Source organism: Ailuropoda melanoleuca, chromosome 13 (genome assembly GCF_002007445.2).
Source record: "Ailuropoda melanoleuca isolate Jingjing chromosome 13, ASM200744v2, whole genome shotgun sequence".
NCBI lineage: Eukaryota > Metazoa > Chordata > Mammalia > Carnivora > Ursidae > Ailuropoda > Ailuropoda melanoleuca.
The window spans coordinates 167724-186636 of NC_048230.1; the positions used below are offsets into that span (position 1 = coordinate 167724).

An 18913-nucleotide genomic window follows, 5' to 3' on the forward strand; every position below is an offset into this window, starting at 1 on the left:
CATTATTGGGTACAGTGTTCTATTAATCAGGTCAATTTTGTTAATTGTATTGTTCATATCTTGTATATCCTTACTGATATTTTCATAGCTTATATGAAAGATTGTTAAAGCATTAAAGTCTCCCATTTTGGTTGTGGATTTTTGTATTTTTCCTTTTATTCCGTCAATTTTTTAATATGTTTTGAAGTGATGTTATTGGATACATACAGATTTTAAATTTATATCTTCTTGGTAAACGAACAGCAATAATTTGTACATATATATTTCTTTCTCTTCCTTATATAAAAGTCTGTAAACCTATCCATTGCCTAATGATTTTAATTTGTTTTTAAAATCTCTACTGCTAAGTGAAAGCCATTAATTAGAAAAAATATTTCCATCAATTTCATTGGAAAAACTGGTTCATTCCATCCAGCGAAATACTCACAGTTTTTACTGATGGAAAAATTTATTAATTGGCCAATAAAACAAGTTTATACTAAAAAAATAATTTGAATATAAAATACAATTTATATATACAACTAATTGCAATAAAGGTTTATTGTCCTTATTAAAAGAGGAAATGAAGACTTGAGTAGTGGAAGATAGTTGTGAGGGAGTCATTATTAAGAAAGGTACATTTTTCCTTCTGCACCATTTCTTCACTGTTTCTTCAGTCTTTTGGGTACTCATGGTTATCTTGTATTCAAACTCCCTTTAAAAATAAAGCTATAGCACAGAAAAATACATTGAGGGTAAAATAAATACCAATCTGAAACCACTTCAGAATACATGGAATAGCTTATGCACTTAACAGACTGCAGAATCACAGAAGCTACTGTCTCTTCAGCCCTTTCAATCGGCATGTATATGCAAAAACAAAGCATTCTGGGTTTATCCAAACAAGGCAAGCAGCACACATTTGTTTCCTATGATATTGTTAAGCTAGGAACTGTTTTATTAAGAAAATTAGTGCGCATGTTTTTGCCTGAAAGTGTGATGTCAGAGCATCATTCCTTATAGCATGTTTATGTGGTGTATTTAGGGATGAAAAAGTCATTATACCATCATAAAAAAAGGACTGTTTTCCAAAAAGTAGTATAGCTTTTCAAGAGCTACTGCAAGAATTTGTTCATTGAACAGTAGTTGAACAGATGAGTTCTGTACACTGAACTGCACCTTGCCCTTTTTCTATGTAAATATACATTAGAGTTTTTACAGTGCAGTGGCATGGTCAGACCATACTTTTAAGAATTCTCTCTGCCAGTTGGTATGGAGAGGATGTATTCAGAGGGACAAGACTTGGAAGAGAAAGGTCGGGAGATGAGTGAACGTATCCAAGCAGGAGACAATGAGGTCAGTAGGGCAGAACAGCATCCCAGTAGAGGTCCAGATGCATATGGGAATTCTGAGAATGATAAAGGTGGTACTGCAAATCTATGGGGATAAGATGAGCTAGTCAAGAAATAATATTGGGACAATTTCATTTGTGGGGAGAAAAAGTAAAAGCTGGATTGCTATCTTACTCCATACACAAAAATAAAGTATAGATGACTCAAATATTTAAGTATAAGAAGTGAACAAAAAAAAAATCCCAAAATATAGAGGAAAATGGGAGCGAACTTAAAAAAATAATCACTGAATGCATGACATAAAACTCAAGAGTCATAAATAAAAAATGACTACATACGAACTAGAGATGTAGGGAAAGATGCAAGTCAAATAAATAGCTCAGTGAGAAACAATATCTTTAACAAATTGATAATTTCTTTTGGATTCTAAAAGCTCTTACAAATTAATAAGAAAGCAACAAATACTTCATACAAATGGATAATGTATATGAATAGGCAGTAAACAACTTAAAATAAAAGGCTTGACCTTACTCATAATTTAAAAATATAGTTTGGAATAAAATGATAAGGTATTCTTTCAAAACCAGGATGAAAAGGTCTGCACACAGCTCAAGCAGCACTGTAGGGAAACAGGCCTTTTCCTCGTCTGCTGTTGTAGTATGAATTGGCACGGCCTCTATGGGGGGCAATCTGTCAATATCAATTTTTCCTCAAACCTTTTTAGTGAAAAATTTCAAATATACAAAAAAGTTTAAATAACTGTGCAGTAGAAAAGTATATAGTACACTTAGATTTTACATTGTCAACATTTTGTTATGTTTGCATTACCACGTATATATCATATATAAACATTTATGTATGTCTCCATCTTCATATATCTGTCTATCCATCCATCAAGCCATCTTGCATTTTGATGCATTTCAGAGTGAACTGCAGATACTGGTACACTTTATCCCTAAATATTTCAGCACACATATCAACGAGAGTTCAGTGTTTGTTTACGGTTCTTTTTTGCAGGGAAATTTACCTCCTGTGAAATGCACACATTTTAAGTTGACCATTCAGTGTGTTTTTGACAAACGCACACATTTTGCATTCCAAATTCCTATCAAGATCCAGGATATTTCCCTCAGCCTGCGAAGTTTCTTCCTGTTCCTTCCCAGTGAAGACCCATCCCCGTACTCCCAGGAAATATTTTTCTACTATAGATCAGTGTTGCCGGTTCTAGAACATCATGTAAGTGGAATTATACAGTACATACTCTTTTATGTAAAGCTTCTTTCACTCAGCATAATGATTTTTGTGATTTACCCATCTTGCTGTGTCAATTTCTCATTCCTTTTTACTCCTGAGTAGTATTCCATTGTATGAATATACCAGTTAGTTTATCCCTTCCCCAGTTGATGAACATTTGGGTTGTTTCCAGTTGGAACTACTTCAAATAAAGCCTCTGTAAACATTCTTGTACATGTTTGAAGACATGTTTTCTCTTGGGTCACTTGATGGAGGTTCATAGATAGAATGTATATATGTCTTCTCCCTGGGGCTCATAGTCTGTTTTAACTTTGGTACAACACCCTGTCATGAGTATGTGCTATCTGATGGGTACAGAAAGTGCATAGTGGGAGGTGTGAGAAAGTGGGAAGTACTTCTAGGGCAGAACCAGGGAAGGCTTCCCGGAGGAGGAGGCCTTGGTGCTGACACAGTTTAGTAGGAGGACTGGGGGGGAAGGGGTCTGGGTTAGACATGCCTACATTCCTGTCCTATTCCCACAGGAAAAAGATCCTGGGAGTCTCACTTTTCTCATCTGTAAGATGGCAGTGATGACACCACAAGATGCGACTGAATGATGGGAGTCAAAGGCCCAGCCATGGCCTCAACAGGCACCTGTTTTGTTAAATGTTCCTCTGTTCTCCACAGGCCTTGCTCCTCTGGAGGCCTTCAATGTGGATGAGGCCCAGATCTGGGTAACTCCTAAAGGAGATACACCCTATCCACTCAGCTCCCTTCTGCACCAAGACTCCAGCACCAACCAGACCTGGTGAGTGGGGCCCAGCCGATGGGAGGCATAATTGAGGGTGCCTTGGGGGGCTCTGAACAAGCGCCGGAGAGGGGCTTGGCACCCCACTCAGACATATGGGAACAGTCTCCTTTCACTTTCAGAAGGGTGTACAGGAGAGAGGCTATGAGCTCCGGGCCAATCCTCGCTGTCTTTACTGCCGGGGAGTGCAGCACAGGATATGACCTCAAAACTATTTTAAAATAAAGTTTATTAAGGCTCTTTGGTCTCTTATAAAAGTAACACATGCTCAGTATAGAAATTTTGAGCAATGACAAAAATATCAGAGAAAAAATGGAAACTGTGAGGCAGCAGGGAATGTGGTTAAGAGGCAGGTTGTGGGTCTGGTAGCCATGGGTCAGTGACAGCTTTGCTCCATACTTGCAGCAAGGTGCTCAATCCACTGCCTGTTCCTTATCTCTATAGTAGGGGTAGAGATTTCCCTACATCATGGGCTTGTTGCATAAGACTATTTGAGTTAATGCACATAAACGATTTATTATCGTTTCTGGCCAAATTCAAGCTCACTAAACGTTGCGTTTGTGTTTTTAAATCTCATCTGGGGGCACCTGGGTGGCTCAGTTAGTTAAGCATCTGCCTTCGGCTCAGGTCATGATCCCCGGGTCCTGGGATGGGGCCTCACCTTGGGCTCCCTGCTCAGCGGGGAGTCTGATTCTCTCTCTCCCTCTGCCCCTCCTTACTGCTCATTCTCTCTCTTTCTCAAACAAATAAATAAAACCTTTAAAAAAAAAATCTCATCTGTACCCACCCATTAGATAAGCCACAAATTTTAAATGTGGCAAAATTCTGTCGGTGAGGATGTGGGAACTTGTGGGGCTATAAATTGATATAACCAACTCAGAGAATAGTTTTACCGTATTTGGTAATGTGGAAGATGACCTTGACCCAGCCATTCCACTCCCAGATGCCAACCTTAGAGGTATTCCCAGGTACATGTAAAGGTATTTATCGTAGCATTTCTTGGAATAGTGAAAGACTGGAAATGGCCCTCATTAGGAAAATGGAAGAAATAAGCTGTGAATCATAGACGATGCAATATTAGAAGCAGGTCAAATGAATGAAATGAGCACAGTGGTTGTTAACTTGAATCACTCCTGAAATGTAAGGTAAACACAGCGGTTGTAGAATGATATATACAATGGTCACTAACCCAACCAGTATTTATATGGAGCACTGACTGTGTGCCAGACCCTGAAGATACAGAAGTAAACAAAGTAGACAAAAATTCTTATGCTCAGGGGAGATAGACAATGAGCAAGCAAGCAAAATATGTATTGTATCAGATGGTGATAGTGGGGATATGCTAATGTGGAAACATGTCTTTAGTTTTGTCCCTTATTGTCACCAAAATGACTTGTACAGCTGCTTTGTTCTGAAGCCAGGATCCAGTCAAAGTTCATGTGTCCCATATTGTTGTGTCTCATTAGTCTCTTTTAATCTAGAGCAACTTTTCCTTTCCTTTTTGTTCATAATGGTCATTTGGCTTTCTCTGTGCTTGCTGTGATCCAGCCCTGCTCGCGCGGTGCCCCAGGCCAATCCCCTCCCCATCCCACTGTTTTGCTTCTAGTCAGGGTTTTTTTCTTACCCAGCACACATGAGCCATGAGCCCAGCATGCAGACAGGCTTTGGGGCAGGGCCAGATGAGGAGCTCAAGGTTTCTGGCTGAGCGGAGCTCCCCATCTTTCCAAGTTGAGTATCGCCGAAGCTCTGTTTGGTGGCAGATGGGTGGGTAGTAGCAGCTCCTGAGGCAGCCTTATAGCCCTGGGCCACGACCCCACCAGCCAAGCATGCTTGGACCACTTGCTAGACTGGTTTCCTCAATGTACAGTGAAGAAGCTGGTGACCATGTAGGTGGGGAGGGCAGGGTCAGTTTGTTCATTCATTCATACATTCAGCAAGCATCGACTCAATCACAGGCAAAGTGTGGGGATAAAATAGTGAAAGAGGCACTGTCTCTGCCCTCACAGAACCCCTCAGCTCATGACGGAGACTGACGAGGCAGGCAATGACAAGGGCGATGGCTGCTGTGGTAGGAAGTCTAGGGCACTTCGGAGACATAGAGGCAGGTGTGGGCAGGGTAGGCATCAACCCTGGGACTGAGAAGATGAGTAGGAGTTAGTGTGAGAAGGCAGGAGAGGGGTATGCCCCAGCTGAGAGCAGTGTGGTGAGAAGCCTGGAAGCTAGAGTGAGCAAATCAAGGAACAGAAAATGTCAGGGGGTTGAAGCTGGGTATAACGAGCAGTAAGTTGGGAGAGGTGGATGGTGCCTGGTTACCTAGGCACCAAAGGTTTGAGGAGCTAGGATTGTTTGAAGCAGGAAGGGTGGTGGGAAGGTTGTTAGCAAGTTTTTGTCTGCAGGAAGATGAATTAAAGGTCAGTGTCTGTTGTGTTTTTTTTGTCGTTGTTTTGGTAAAATTTTATGGACATTTGCCATACAGAAAAATGCACCCATCATAAGTGTGTAGCTCAGTGAATGTTTGCAAAGTGAACCACTATGTAAGCAGCATCCAAATGAAGAAGCAGAACATTACCAGCCTCAGGACACCTGGGTGGCTCAGGAAGTTAAGTGTTTGCCTTCTGCTCAGGTCATGATCCCAGGGTCCTGGGACTGAGTCCCACATCGGGCTCCCTGCTCAGTGGGGAGACTGCTTCTCCCTCTGCTCCCCCTGCTTGTGCGCAATCTCTCTGACAAATAAACAAATAAAATCTTTAAAACAACAACAACAACAACATTACCAGCCTCACTTAAGCCCCCTCTAGCCTAGTGTTCCCTTCTAGGCACTTCCCCTGCCCAGAGTTAACCAGTGCTCCCTGGATTAGTTTTGCCTGTTCTCAAACTTATAAATGAGGCATGCCGTTATGTGTCTGTCATGTCATTCCTCAATATAGTCTGTGAATTTTGAATGTGGTATCGCCTGAGACAATGATACTTATTCTCATTGCTCTGTCTTCCATTGTGTGAACAGTGCTGATGATTGGCATTTGGGCAGCTTCCTTGGACAAATTATACTGCTTTCGTTGGGCAGGTGTACTTCCTTTTATCAGGCATGTGCCCCACAGTGGAATCGGTGGATCATGACTTGTGCATTGGGCCAACAGTTTGTTTTCCAAACTTGAAGTGCATGAGTGTTCTGGTTGCTCCCCATGCTTGTGAAAGCCAGGTGTTAATCCCAGTTATTTGTGACAATCCCTTGCCCAGTCCCCTCCCACCAGTACCCCAGCAGGACCCTCTCCAGCTCCAGGCCCCCTGCCTCAGAAGCCAAGGTGAAAGGACATGGTGGATGAGAGGATTTTGAAGCCCCTGGAGCAGAAGGCTCTGAGTCCACCACCGGGTGCAAGAAGAGCCCAGCTGGGCTCATGAAAACCTCCCTGAACACCTGCTGAAGCAGAGGGGGCTCATGGGAGGATGTGGTGGGAGGAACTTCTGGGTTCCTGCCACAAATGGTGAAGCCCAAGACCACGGGCCTGCCGTGCTGAGCAGGAAATGCGCTGCTGGCCACCCCAAGGCCACAGAGAGCGAGCGGAGGAGGCTAGGGGCCCTGTGAAAGGGTGTTGTGTCCCTCTCACTCCCTTGTGCTGTTTCTCCCTAGAATAGAACAGCCAGGGCTGGCAGCATCATGGGATTTGTTGCTGCAGGGTGAAATGAGCGGAACATAATAAAGGCCTTCCACACCTGAAACTAATATAACACTGTAAATTATACTTCAATAAAAATGCAAATGAAACCATAAAAAATAAATTTAAAAAAATGATGATAAAACTTGGGGGAGGGGCGCCTAGGTGGCTCAGTCAGTTAAGCGTCTGCCTTCGGCTCAGGTCATGATCCCAGGATCCTAGGATGGGGCCCTGAGTGGAGACAGGCTCCCTGCTCAGCAGGAAGCCTGCTTCTCCCTCTCCTTCTGCCTGCCGCTCGCCTTGCCTGTGCTCTCTCTTTCTCTGTCAAATAAATAAATAAAATCTTAAAAAAAAAAAAAAAAAAACTTGGGGGAAAAGAAAGAAGGCCTTCTCCTGGGAGGTATGGGATTAGACTCAGAATGGACCCAGGTTAGAGGTGGGTGAAGGCAAGAGATGGACTGCTTCTAGCCCAGGGTACAATAGGATCCCTGGGGCTGTCAGCTGATGGTGGGTTTGGTTATTGTTAGTCAGTCATTCGGTCAACAAACCTGGAGATCAGGAGACTACCCATCGTGGAGGGTAAAATGGGTGGGCAACAGAGGCAGCTCAGATGGGGCCCCAGGCCTCAGCACTGCACTTGATATGAATAGCATCCGTGGGTTCTGCAGCCATACATGGTAGTCTCTTGAGAACTCACAGTCTAGGTGAATATAGGGGTGGGTTCCAGTACTCAGGGCTACCTGGAGGGCTTAGAGCGGGTCAAGTCCCTCCTTTTGGGAAGACTTCCTGAGGATCTGGTGTTTAAGGTGACTGTTGGCGAAAAGGAGGTGGGAAGGAAATCGCTCGTACAATGGCCTGAAGGAGGAAGGAGAGCCGAGACTGTTCAGGCCTGGACCTACCCCACCAAAACATGATCTGGAATGGAGACTAGTTCTGACCCCACCTTTATGGGGGAGAGGGAATGAGGTGCTAGACTGAGGGCTGAGGCGCAGGCTGGGGAGGAGTCTGTAGCAGAGGAAGGGTTGCTGAGCAGGCGACCTATTTTGAGAGCTCAGCTGCAGAGCACAGAGCTGCCCCTCTGCTCTTCAGCCCTGCCCCACATTAGCTCCCTTACCTGCTGCCTGTGCTGTCATTCAGTCAATATTTAACCATACTAACTGAGCCCCAGCTTTGTGCCAGTCATTCTTCCATGCTCTGGAAATAATATGGTAAGCAAGATTAGACATGATCCTTGAGGAACTTAGGTCTAGTGGGGGAGACAGATAACAAGCACATAAGCAAGTAAAGAGGATACTATCAGATGTAACAAGTTCCGAAAAGGAAATAAAACAGGGAGACGTGAAGCAGAGTATCTGTGTTGTGAGGTGGGGCTGGCTGGAGAAAGCATTTATGAGGAGGTGACAGGCAAGGCCAGGAGATGAAAATGAGCCAGCCTTGGGGAGGGAAAGACAGGGCTTCCGGGCAAAGGGCACAGCAAGGCAGAGGGCTTGAGGCAGGCAAGAACTGGGGCTATCAAAAGAAGGGGCTGGAACAGAAGCCAGCCAGGGTGGAGAGCAAAGAAATGGGGAGAGGAGGGCTCCTGGGTGGCTCAGTTGGTTAAGTGACTGCCTTTGGCTCAGGTCATGATCCCGGAGTCATGGTATCAAGTCCTGCATCGGGCTCCCTGCTCAGTGGGGAGCCTGCTTCTCCCTCTGACCCTCTCCCCTCTCATGCTCTCTCTCACTCACTCTCTCCCTCTCTCAAATAAATAAATAAAATCTTAAAAAAAAAGAGAAAGAAATGGGGAGAGGAGGTCTCAGAATCAGGAAGGGGTTAGACCGGCAAGGCCCACCAGGATGCCTCAAGGCGTATGGACTCCTAGTTTCTTTCTTCTTTTTTTTTTTAAAGATTTTATTTATTTGACAGAGAGAGAGAGAGACAGCCAGCGAGAGAAGGAACACAAGCAGGGGGAGTGGGAGAGGAAGAAGCAGGCTCCTAGTGGAGAAGCCTGATGTGGGGCTTGATCCCAGAACTCTGGGATCATGCCCTGAGCCGAAGGCAGACACTTAACGACTGTGCCACCCAGACACCCCTGGACTCCTAGTTTCTAAGTGCCTGGGAGGCTACTGAAGCAGGGGAGTGACATGGTATAAACTATAAGGGTAAATTTCAAAAACAAACACTACCAGTTAAGAGGCCCTTATCATACCCCAGGCAAGATGCTGGTGGCCAGGTTGGTGATGGGGAAATGGAGAGAAGAGATGCTTATAGATATAATTTGGAGGAAGAATCCGTAGGGCTTACTGATGGACTTGACGCAAGGATGAGTGAACAGATGAAGGAAGCAAAGATGCACTCAGGCTTCAGGCTTTATAATGTAGTGGTTGGTGCTACCATCTATTGCCTTGGGGAAAACGGAAAAGCACAGGCTTGAGGCACCTGGGTGGCTCAGTCATTAAGCGTCTCCCAGGGTCCTGGGATCAAGCCCCGCATTGGGCTCCCTGCTCGGCTGGAAGGCTGCTTCTCTCCCTCCCGCTCCCCCTGCTTGTGTTCCTTCTCTCTATCTCTCTCTCTGTCAAATAAATAAATAAAATCTTTAAAAAAAGAAAAGAAAGAAAAAAGAAAAGCACAGGCTTGGGAGGACAAGACCCTAAGTTCTGTTTGGACAATCTAAAGTTTGAGATGCCTATTAGACAGGGGGCAGTTAATCATTGTATTTGTTTCCTATTGCTGCTGTAACAACCACAAAATTAGTGGCTTAAAACAACACAAATTTATTATCTCACAGTTCTGGAAGTCAGAAGTCTAAAATGGGTCTAAATAGGCTAAAATCAAGGCGTGTTAGCAGGGCTGCGTTCCTTCTGGTGGCTCACGGGGAGAATCTGTTTCCTCACCTTTTTCAGTTTCTAGGGGCTAACCACATTCCTTGGCTTTTGGCTGCTTCTTCCATCTTTAAAATCAGCAGTGTAGCATCTTCAAATCTTTCTGACTCTGACCCTCTTGCCTTCCTCTTATAAGGACCCTTGTGATTACATTGGGTCCACCTCACTAATCCAGAATAACTTCCCTTATTTCAAGATCCATAACTTAATCAAATCTACAAAATCCATTTGGCCACAAAAAGTCACATAGTCACAGGTTCTGGGAATTAGGACATGGACATCTGGGGTGGTGGTGCATTTCCTACAGCTATTGCCTATTTTCTACAGCTATGCTGGTCTGAGTTCTGGTGGAGGGATCCTAGGGCCCCAGAATTTCAGCATTTACAGGTGTATTGAAGCCATGGGATTGGAGGGGATCACTAGGGAGAATGTGCTGGCAAGAAAAACCAAGCCCCAAGGCTCCAGCAACATTTAGAAGTTAGACAGTGAAGAAGCCAACAAAGGAGTCTGAGTATTGAGAGAGGTAGGGGGAAATCAAGAAGAAAGTATTTCCAGGAGGGGATGGTCACATGTCCAGGGCTGCTGAGAGGTTGAGGAGGATGAGGACAGAGAGGTGTCCATTAGATTTGGCTCATGGGGGACCGCTGTTGACCTTGACAATAGCCATATCAGAAGGTGCAATCAGCTTGAGGTGGGTTAAGCTGGGGGCGGGGCATGTATACAGGTGTAGACTTTATTATTATTCTTAATCCATGGAGATAAGTAAATGATCTATTTCATAATTATGATAGAGTGATAGGAAGTGAGGAAGTGGAGATGGTACCTCATTCCTGCCACCCAACCCACCATAGCTGCATCATGACCCTTTGAAAGTACAGACGAATATCCCCTATTGTAAAGTCCTCCATGGCTTCCTACTGTCCTCAGCACAAAGATCTTGGAACTGGTTCACTGTTACCAAGCCCAGCCTCGGGGCCCCTTCCTTAATACCCCCTACTCACAACCCAGCCCCTAGGATGTGGAGCTCATTCCCTGTCTTGAGGCAGTTCTCCCTGGGCAGAGTAGATAATGAGAATGCTTAGGCTGACGCTGGACTCTGCTATCTCCCTGGGCTGGGTTGAGGAGCAAAGTTTGCCATTGGGAATCATATCTCTGGAGGCTGCCTTATGTGGCTAAGGCCCTCCCTGCTCAAACCCATAAGATAGGAGCACTGACATGCTCTTCTCAGGAAATACTATCACCGAGGCCAGGTGGGGCAGTTCCCACTAGGAAGCCAGCATTGCTCCCCACAGAGCCAGCTGTCCTGCCGAAGGCTTCCTGGCACCTACCCACCCTTGCCCCAAAGAGCAGAGAGTCTATTTACCATCAATTCCGCGCCCCCCTTTTCTGTCAGGGTGAGTCAGGAGACGAGAGCAGACACATTTAACCATTTCCCACCTGGAGCTGTATACAGGTAAATGCTGAGCAAATGCCTTCTACATAATGCAGAATCTGCCGTCTCGCCTGGGAGTCTGCCTGCCTACCCCAGGTCTGGACCTCCACCATTAGTTTTCCAGATAGAGAGCCTGTGGATCTGGACTGGGAAGATTGTGTCTGGGCAGGCAGAAAGGAGAAGGGAAACATTGGCCAGCCCAACTTTGCTGTCTACCTTTCCAACTCAGGCTCCTGGTCACCAGCCATCAAACCAAGGGGGAAGCAGACCTCCTGCATCGTTGTTTCCTCATCCAAGATGAGATCTCTTGCAAACAAGTAGGTAAGTCTACCTCAGCTCCAGGGAATGCTCCCAGAACCTCCTTCCGAGGATTCCCACTTATCTGGCCCAAGCCATTTGAACCTAGTCCAGTCCCTCGGCCCTAGACTCCACCCCTCCTCACCATAGCAGGCTTTCTATCCCAATGCCCAATCCCATCCCAACCCAACCCTAATTGCTAGCCCACCTTTCCAGACCCAGTCCTAACAAAAATGATACTTAAAATGTATTGAGTGCTCACCATGTGCCTGGCACTCTGCTAAATGCTTTGTTCACTTTAATTACACCATTGTATAAAAGAGAAGCTATAGTTCAGAGAAGTCCTTTGATTCCCAGTATGACTAAGCTCATACATCTAGCGTTGGCAGCACCACAGCCTGCAAACCCAACTCTATCTGATTCCAAAACCCAACCTGTCCCAACTCATTACACCTCAATGGAATCCAACCCTACCCCTCCCAAACTGTGGCCATCCTAGCATCTAGCATGGGTACTGGCATATATTAGGCACTCAGTAAATGCTGTTTGAAAGAATGAATGAATGAACAAATGCATGGACCTAACTTGCTCATTAACCAACTCTACCCATCCCACCCAGTCCAACTCAAGGCCTACAGTTACTGATGACCCCTCAACTGTGTATGGTAGAGTCCTTGTCTCTGTGAGAGACACAATGCTGAACAGCCTCACTCTGCTTCAGAAGGGGAGGCAGGCTGGCAGGGTAACTGGGTGATCCTATGGCTCAGAAATGCATCTCCTGAAGCCCTCAGTGTAGAGGGAAAGGAGTGAGCTACACTTTCTTGGGGGACAGTAAGATTCCCCAGAGACAGAACTTTGGGAGTGGAGAGTTCATCGATCCATATAGCCAGTCCTTTATATCTTGCACACCTCCCTGGTGCTGCACACACCCACCAGCTAGTGCTTCTCTACCCTCCCGCCCCTCCAGATTGGGAGCCCCTGTAAGAAAAGCACCAGATCTGTTATTTCTAGATCCCTATCACCATCTGGCATGAGGCCAGGCACAAAGCAGACATCACAGGGCTTTTGTTGAATGAGTCAGTGAATAAGTCTGGGGAATGGGCACTTTGCCCTGAGTGTGTCCAGGCCTGTGCTTGAAAGCCCCTCAACCAGCTTCTAGTGGCTGCTCTGAGTGCCCAACAGTTCCTAATGGGGCCCTGTGACATCTGACCTTGGCTGAAGGGTTGCTTCCCATCATCCCTCCCTCCTTACCTGACCTTAACTGTTTCAGAGACTGTCCCCATCCCAAAGGGGAGGTACCAGGGAGTGACAGTTGTTCAGAACCACCACAGTGTTTTGGTGAGTATGCATGAGGCGGGACGATGGAGGGCTTCAGGTAGGGTGGCACTAACCCTGTGGTTGACCGGTGTTGACACCAGTCTGACTGGTATATTCTCAGGGCTGAGCCCAGCTATCTCCTTGGTACCAACCCCAGGGCTGACCAAAGGCTCTGACCTGGGTACTCCATGTGATGCAGCACACTGACCCAGGTGCTTAACCTTGCTCTGACCCCAGCATGATTCCTACCCCTGCTGAGGGGTGAACAAAGTATTCCTATATCCTTTGCCTGGTTGAAGAATTTGATTCTGGCATGGGAGTGATGGTGTAGCTGTGATTAGGGGGACTGTGCTGGAGGTGACTTAGGCTTTTCCCTCCCTTTCTCCCCTCTCCCCTAGATCTGCATTCAAGTGCTGGCCCAGCAGCCCCACAGCCTCAGCTCAGAACTCACAGGGACCTGCAGCCTATTATCCAACAACTTCCAAAACCACACCCAGGTCCACTTCTCCAACCTTGGTAAGGGTTGGACACTCACTGACCTTGGACAGCTCTGAAGAGATCTCCTCGGGTCTCTAAGAAGAAGCATGGCAGACGTAGAGAGACACAAAGGCCCAGAGAGGGCAAGACAAGCCTAGGCTCCTGTGAAGGGACTCAGGGCAGAGTTAAGTGTGGGCCTGCCTGGAGGTGAACAGGTAGGCTGTCTGACTCTGAGTTCTTCCATGTGCATTTTTTAAAGAAAATCTGGATCCCAATGCACATATGGATGACAGAGACTGCTACAGGAACAAGAAAGGCAGCACAGAGAAGCCAGCCAGGTGGCGCCGGGCTTTGAAGACACAGGAAGACGAGGAGGAGGAGGCAGCTGGTGAGAAGAGGCAGATCTGAGTTGCTCCCAGAGGTTGTCAGAGCTGATCCCTAGGCTGGCGACCTCCAGGGGTGAGGTGTGCCTAGGTCTGGAAGATGGGGAGCAGTGGCTGGATTCTATAGACCTGGCCAGTCCCAGCTCTTCCCCCCTCCATATTACAGATGGGGAAACTGAGGCCTAAAGAACAGGAGCAATGGGAGTGACTCACTTAGCAAGTCAGAGTGAGCAGGCTCTGGCTCTTTCTGCCTCTGAGACAAAATCTTCAATCTTGGGAACTTTACTAACTCCCTCCCTGAACTGAGCCCCCAGAGCTTGAATGGGGTGGGTACCCTGCAGGGAAGCACATGCTGTCCTCACTGCTGCCTCAAATTCCATGCTCACTCCTGACCAGGCACTGAGATTGCCATCATCCTGGATGGCTCAGGAAGCATTGACCCCCCAGACTTCCAGAGAGCCAAAGACTTCATCTCCAACATGATGAGGAACTTCTATGAGAAGTGCTTCCAGGTGGGCTTCCCTAAGAGGTAGACTCACACGGTCTATCAGTTCTCTGCTGCTGTGAACAAACTACCTCAAAACAAAACCACTTATTTGCTCACAGTTCTGTGGGTCAGTTCTGTGGGCTGGGCTCAGCTGGGTGGTTCTTCTGCTGTTCTTGCCTGGAGTTAGTCCTGCAGCTGCAGACATCCTGTTGCTAGACTGGATGACCTAAGATGGCCTTGTTTGTCTGGGCCATGTACCTCCAGCGGGCCAGCCCAACTTTTTCACGGCTACAGTGTTCCAAGAGGGCAAGACCCAATGCATGCATGCACTTTTCAAGGTTCTGATTGTATCACATTTGCCAGTGTCCCATTGGCCAAAGCTAGTCACATGACTAACCCCATAGTTGATATGTGGGAGGGGGACTACACAGAAACATGGTGTCATGGAGAAGTCTATGATTCACTGGGAGGCATTACTATCATAGCTTCTTCCATCTCTACTTGCTTAGAGATTTCCCTCTGCTTTAGCATCTCCTCCTGCCTGGAGGCAAGGAGAAATAAATGGATTCCTTTACTACTTCCAGGGGGAGACATCTAAGGGGCAGGGGGTGCTTTGGGCCTGGCGATTCTGCCAACCTCCTCCCCACCTCGGCTCCTTGTCTCTAGTGCAGCTTTGCCCTGGTGCAATACGGGGAAGTGATCCAGACTGAGTTTGATCTTCGGGACAGCCAGGATGCGATGGCCTCCCTTGCCAGAGTCCAGAACATCACTCAAGTGGGGAAAGTCACCAAGACTGCTTCTGCCATGCAGCACGTCCTGTAAGTACGAGGGTAGTGGGACTTACCTGAGCACCTACTTCGTGCCAGCTCATGGCCCCGCCCAGAGGCTCTGAGGCATCATGCCTGGAGAGGTGGCTGGATAGAGCTGTGAAGAGGAGAGCATCAGGTTCTAGCTCTTCCTTGGCTAAGGGGAACGTGAGGTCTTTCAGTCCAGCCCTGGCTGATGGATGATATCCCAAGACATCCTCCAAAAATTCCTCCAAAGACTCCTATTGTGTGCAGCAGTAGAGCACAGTGCTTACAGGTATGGGCTTCATGGCTGCCTGGGTTCAATCTCAGCTCCAGTTTGTACTTCAGAGACCTTGGGTGAGTTGCCTAACCTGTCTGTGCTTCAGTTGCCCACTTTTTCTTTTCCTGAGAGAGAGAGAGAGAACGAGCTCACCTGTGCGAGTGGGGGTGGGTGGGTGGAGGAGGGGCAGAGGGAGAGGAAGAAAGAATCTGAAGTAGGCTCCATGCCCCATGCAGAGCACCATGTGGAGCTTGATCTCATGACCCTGAGATCATGACCTGAGCCAAAACGCTTAATGGACTGAACCACCCAGGAGCCCCAGGTGCCTCACTTTTAAAATGAGAATAAGTAGGGGCACCTGGATGGCCCAGCTGACTGAGTGACCGACTTGTGGTCCTGAGTTCGAGCCCCGTGTCAGGCTCTGTGCTCAGCAGAGAGTCTGCTTCAGATTCTCTCTCCATCCGCCCCTACCCTTGAGTGCACACTCTCTTTTTCTCACTCTCTTTCTCAAAATAAACAATAAATTAATTTAATTAAATGAGAATAATAATAGTATTTGTCTTATAGGATTTTGTGGGGATAAATGGGTTAAAATATGTACAGTGCTTCCAACGGTGCCTGGCGCATAAGTACTATGTAAATATTAGCCACTATTATTAATATCATTATTATTCATGAGAGTAGACTGAAGTGCTGTCCAGAACCTTTCTATGGGCGGAAGTGAGGAGCAAGGTGTGTCACAGCCTCCCCTCTACCTGGCCCTGCTGTATGTCAAAGGGGGGCTCTTTGGGTTTTTGTTCCCCATTTTGGAGGGCTCCTTAATCCTCTCCAATTCTAAAACAGGTCAGTGAAGAACATTTCCCCAGAGCTCAGTATCTCTCTGGCAAAGTTCTCTTCTTCATTTACTGTCCCCTGCTTAGAGACAACATCTTCACGCCAAGCCACGGCTCCAGAAAAAATGCATCCAAGGTCATGGTGGTACTCACTGATGGGGACATATTTGAGGACCCGCTCAACCTCACTACTGTCATCAGCTCCCCAAAGATGCAAGGTGTTGAGCGCTTTGCCATTGGGGTAAGAGCCAAGAGTGGGGGTTACCTCCTGACCCTGTGCAGCTGGTGGGGAGAGGAGCCAAAGTTCCTGATAGGGGCTTCTGTAAACAGCTTACTCAAGGTTTGCTCTAGTCACACACACTCACGAGCTACTCCCAGTCCCTACGTCCTGAACTTCCCCCATGCCATACTGGGTGTTCCCACAGAGGGCTTGTTTCCCAGCTCACTTGCCCAGCAGTGATGGGAAGAACAGTGAACACTCAGGGATCCCAAAGAAAGGACATCAAGGAAGGTTCCTGGAGGAGATGGCGCTGAGCTGAGTCTTGGAGGACAAATAGGAGGCGGGAGGGGCTCTGCAGGCAAAGGTCACAGCATGTGAGAATGAGCCTGGGGTGAGAAGGAAGGAGTGGGTGCAGGAGAACAGGGAGCAGGGAACGGAGGCAGGTGGTAGAGGGCCCTGAAGGCCAGCAGAGGGGTTCAGCCCTCTCCCTGGACCTCGAGAGCTCTTGGGGCTTGGGATCCATCCTGCTCTTGTGGTCCTGATCCACTGACTGAGGGCCCCTGTGCAGGTGGGAAAGGCATTTGAGAATAACAAGACCTACAATGAACTGAAGCTGATCGCCTCAGACCCTGATGACAGATATGCCTTCAAGGTGACCAACTACACAGCACTGGATGGACTGCTGAGCAAATTGCAGCAGAATATCATTCAGATGGAAGGTGAGGGCACCGCGGGGCAGTCCCCTCAGCATCTGGCAGGAGGCTAAGCCCTGTGCTCCAGCCCCACTCTTGTCTTACCGCCATATGACTCTCTGGGCGACTCCCATCACTTCTCTGAGCCTCAGCTATTCCAACTCTAAAAAGGCAGCAATATCCCCAGCCCTCCTCACTTCCCCAGAATTCTCTGAAGCTCTGATGAGAAGCTCCTTCTGATGCTGGAGAAAGAAGGATGACTGGGGCATGGATCCCACTCCCAGGAGCTCACAGATGAGGAAATGGAGGCCCAGAAAGAGGGAGTGAGCTGCCCAAGCTTACTCTGCCAGTAGCTAATAAAGCAGGACCAGGTTTCCACTCTCAGCCTGCTATATGTCCCATTATTTTGAACATCGTTCCGTCTGGGTATGAGGTCAAACTGGGCCCTTACCTGACTTAGTTTCTCCCTTCACCTCAGCCCACAGCAGTGTCTCACTGGGCTTCTTGGCTTCTAGGCACGGTTGGAGAGGCCCTCCACTACCAGCTGGCACAGATTGGGTTCAGTGCCCAGATCCTGGATAAGGTATGTGGCCAACTCAGCACCGGGCAGGCTTGCCATAGAGGAGGGGCCCCAGTGACACCCAGAGACTCGGGGACCCCTGGCTCACAGTGCAGCGCTCTGCCCTCCTGTAATGATACCTCTGAACAAACCCTTTTAGGATAAAGGAAAACACTTGTAATTGCTTGCCCTAATCTGGACCTTTGAGGTAGATGAAAGAATGGCCATGTTTATTACAGGAGGTAATTTTATTCTGTGTGCTCAGGGATGGAGCAGTTCTCCCTTAATATGTGCTACTAACATAGGCTTTGGCTTGGGTCACTTGCCTACCAAGTTTCATACTTGTCCTCACCAGAGGCACTGTTCCTCACAATGGGAAAAGATGCAGGCATGGTGAGGACACCAGCCTTGCACAGAGGTAGAATTATGGTTAGCAAATTGCTCAACATAGGTGGTCCTTGTGTGCCAGGCAACCTGGGGCCTGGGTCAGATTTCTGTCCTGAGGGTGACTGGCACTGGAGGGACAGTTGTCCTGATAGGGTCATGGGTACAAGGCAGGAACTGAGTATTTGCCATCTTACCTTCCTCCTGCATTTCTAGCCAGGTGGTCAGTGATCACTGAACATGAATATGCCCTCCACCCTTGCCTCTGCGCGCTGTGCCCAACCCCCCCACCCCCCCGCCTAGCTGGGCCTAGTCCCTCCCTCTCAGATGGCCTCCAACCCTCGTCCCCTGTAGGGGCAGGTGCTGCTCGGTGCCGTCGGGGCCTTTAACTGGTCGGGGGGCGCACTGCTCTATGACATGCACAGCCATCAGGGTCGCTTCCTGAACCAGACCACAGCAGACACCAAGGATGTACAGTACAGCTATCTAGGTGAGTTGGGGCCTGGGGGCTACCTGAGTGAGGGTGGGGCCTTAGAGAGGGACGCTGAGGCTGGGCATCACGCTGCATTCAGCTGAGGCTGAGAATTAGGGCCTTCTGGATGAGGACGGGGCCTCCTCAGCACTGAAGCTCAGGGTGGCCCTGGACGGCTACCTGAGGAGGCGGGGCCTCACCATTTTTAGTAGTGGCGAGTGACCCTTCACCCCTCTCCTTGGTCCTCATGTAGTGTGTGGGTGGTGAATGTGTGTGAAGGAGTGCAATTTGAATGAAGCTGTATGTATGATAATGGGTGCATATCACTTCTGTGTGGTGGGGCACATGTGTGTGACGAGCCACAGTGGGGACGTGGGAGTATGCCCTGATGCCAATTTTTAAAAGG

The 18913-nt window shown here is 47.7% G+C and overlaps 1 protein-coding gene across 4 annotated transcripts in view; it reads left to right on the plus strand.

The window, feature by feature from the left end:
• ITGAE (integrin subunit alpha E) overlaps positions 1-18913 on the plus strand; it is a 69364-nt gene that overhangs the window by 20935 nt on the left and 29516 nt on the right. For 2 of the 4 annotated variants that reach the window (XM_034640839.1, XM_034640840.1), the window contains exons 2-12: positions 3252-3372; positions 11548-11639; positions 12886-12953; positions 13331-13448; positions 13669-13797; positions 14189-14304; positions 14946-15097; positions 16268-16421; positions 16969-17119; positions 17608-17675; positions 18390-18525. In XM_034640839.1, the coding sequence (XP_034496730.1) occupies positions 3252-3372; positions 11548-11639; positions 12886-12953; positions 13331-13448; positions 13669-13797; positions 14189-14304; positions 14946-15097; positions 16268-16421; positions 16969-17119; positions 17608-17675; positions 18390-18525 (1305 nt within the window). Of the gene's footprint in view, positions 1-3251; positions 3373-11547; positions 11640-12885; positions 12954-13330; positions 13449-13668; positions 13798-14188; positions 14305-14945; positions 15098-16267; positions 16422-16968; positions 17120-17607; positions 17676-18389; positions 18526-18913 lie in introns of those variants that run through there. The other 2 variants (XM_034640841.1, XM_034640842.1) reach the window with 2 other exon arrangements.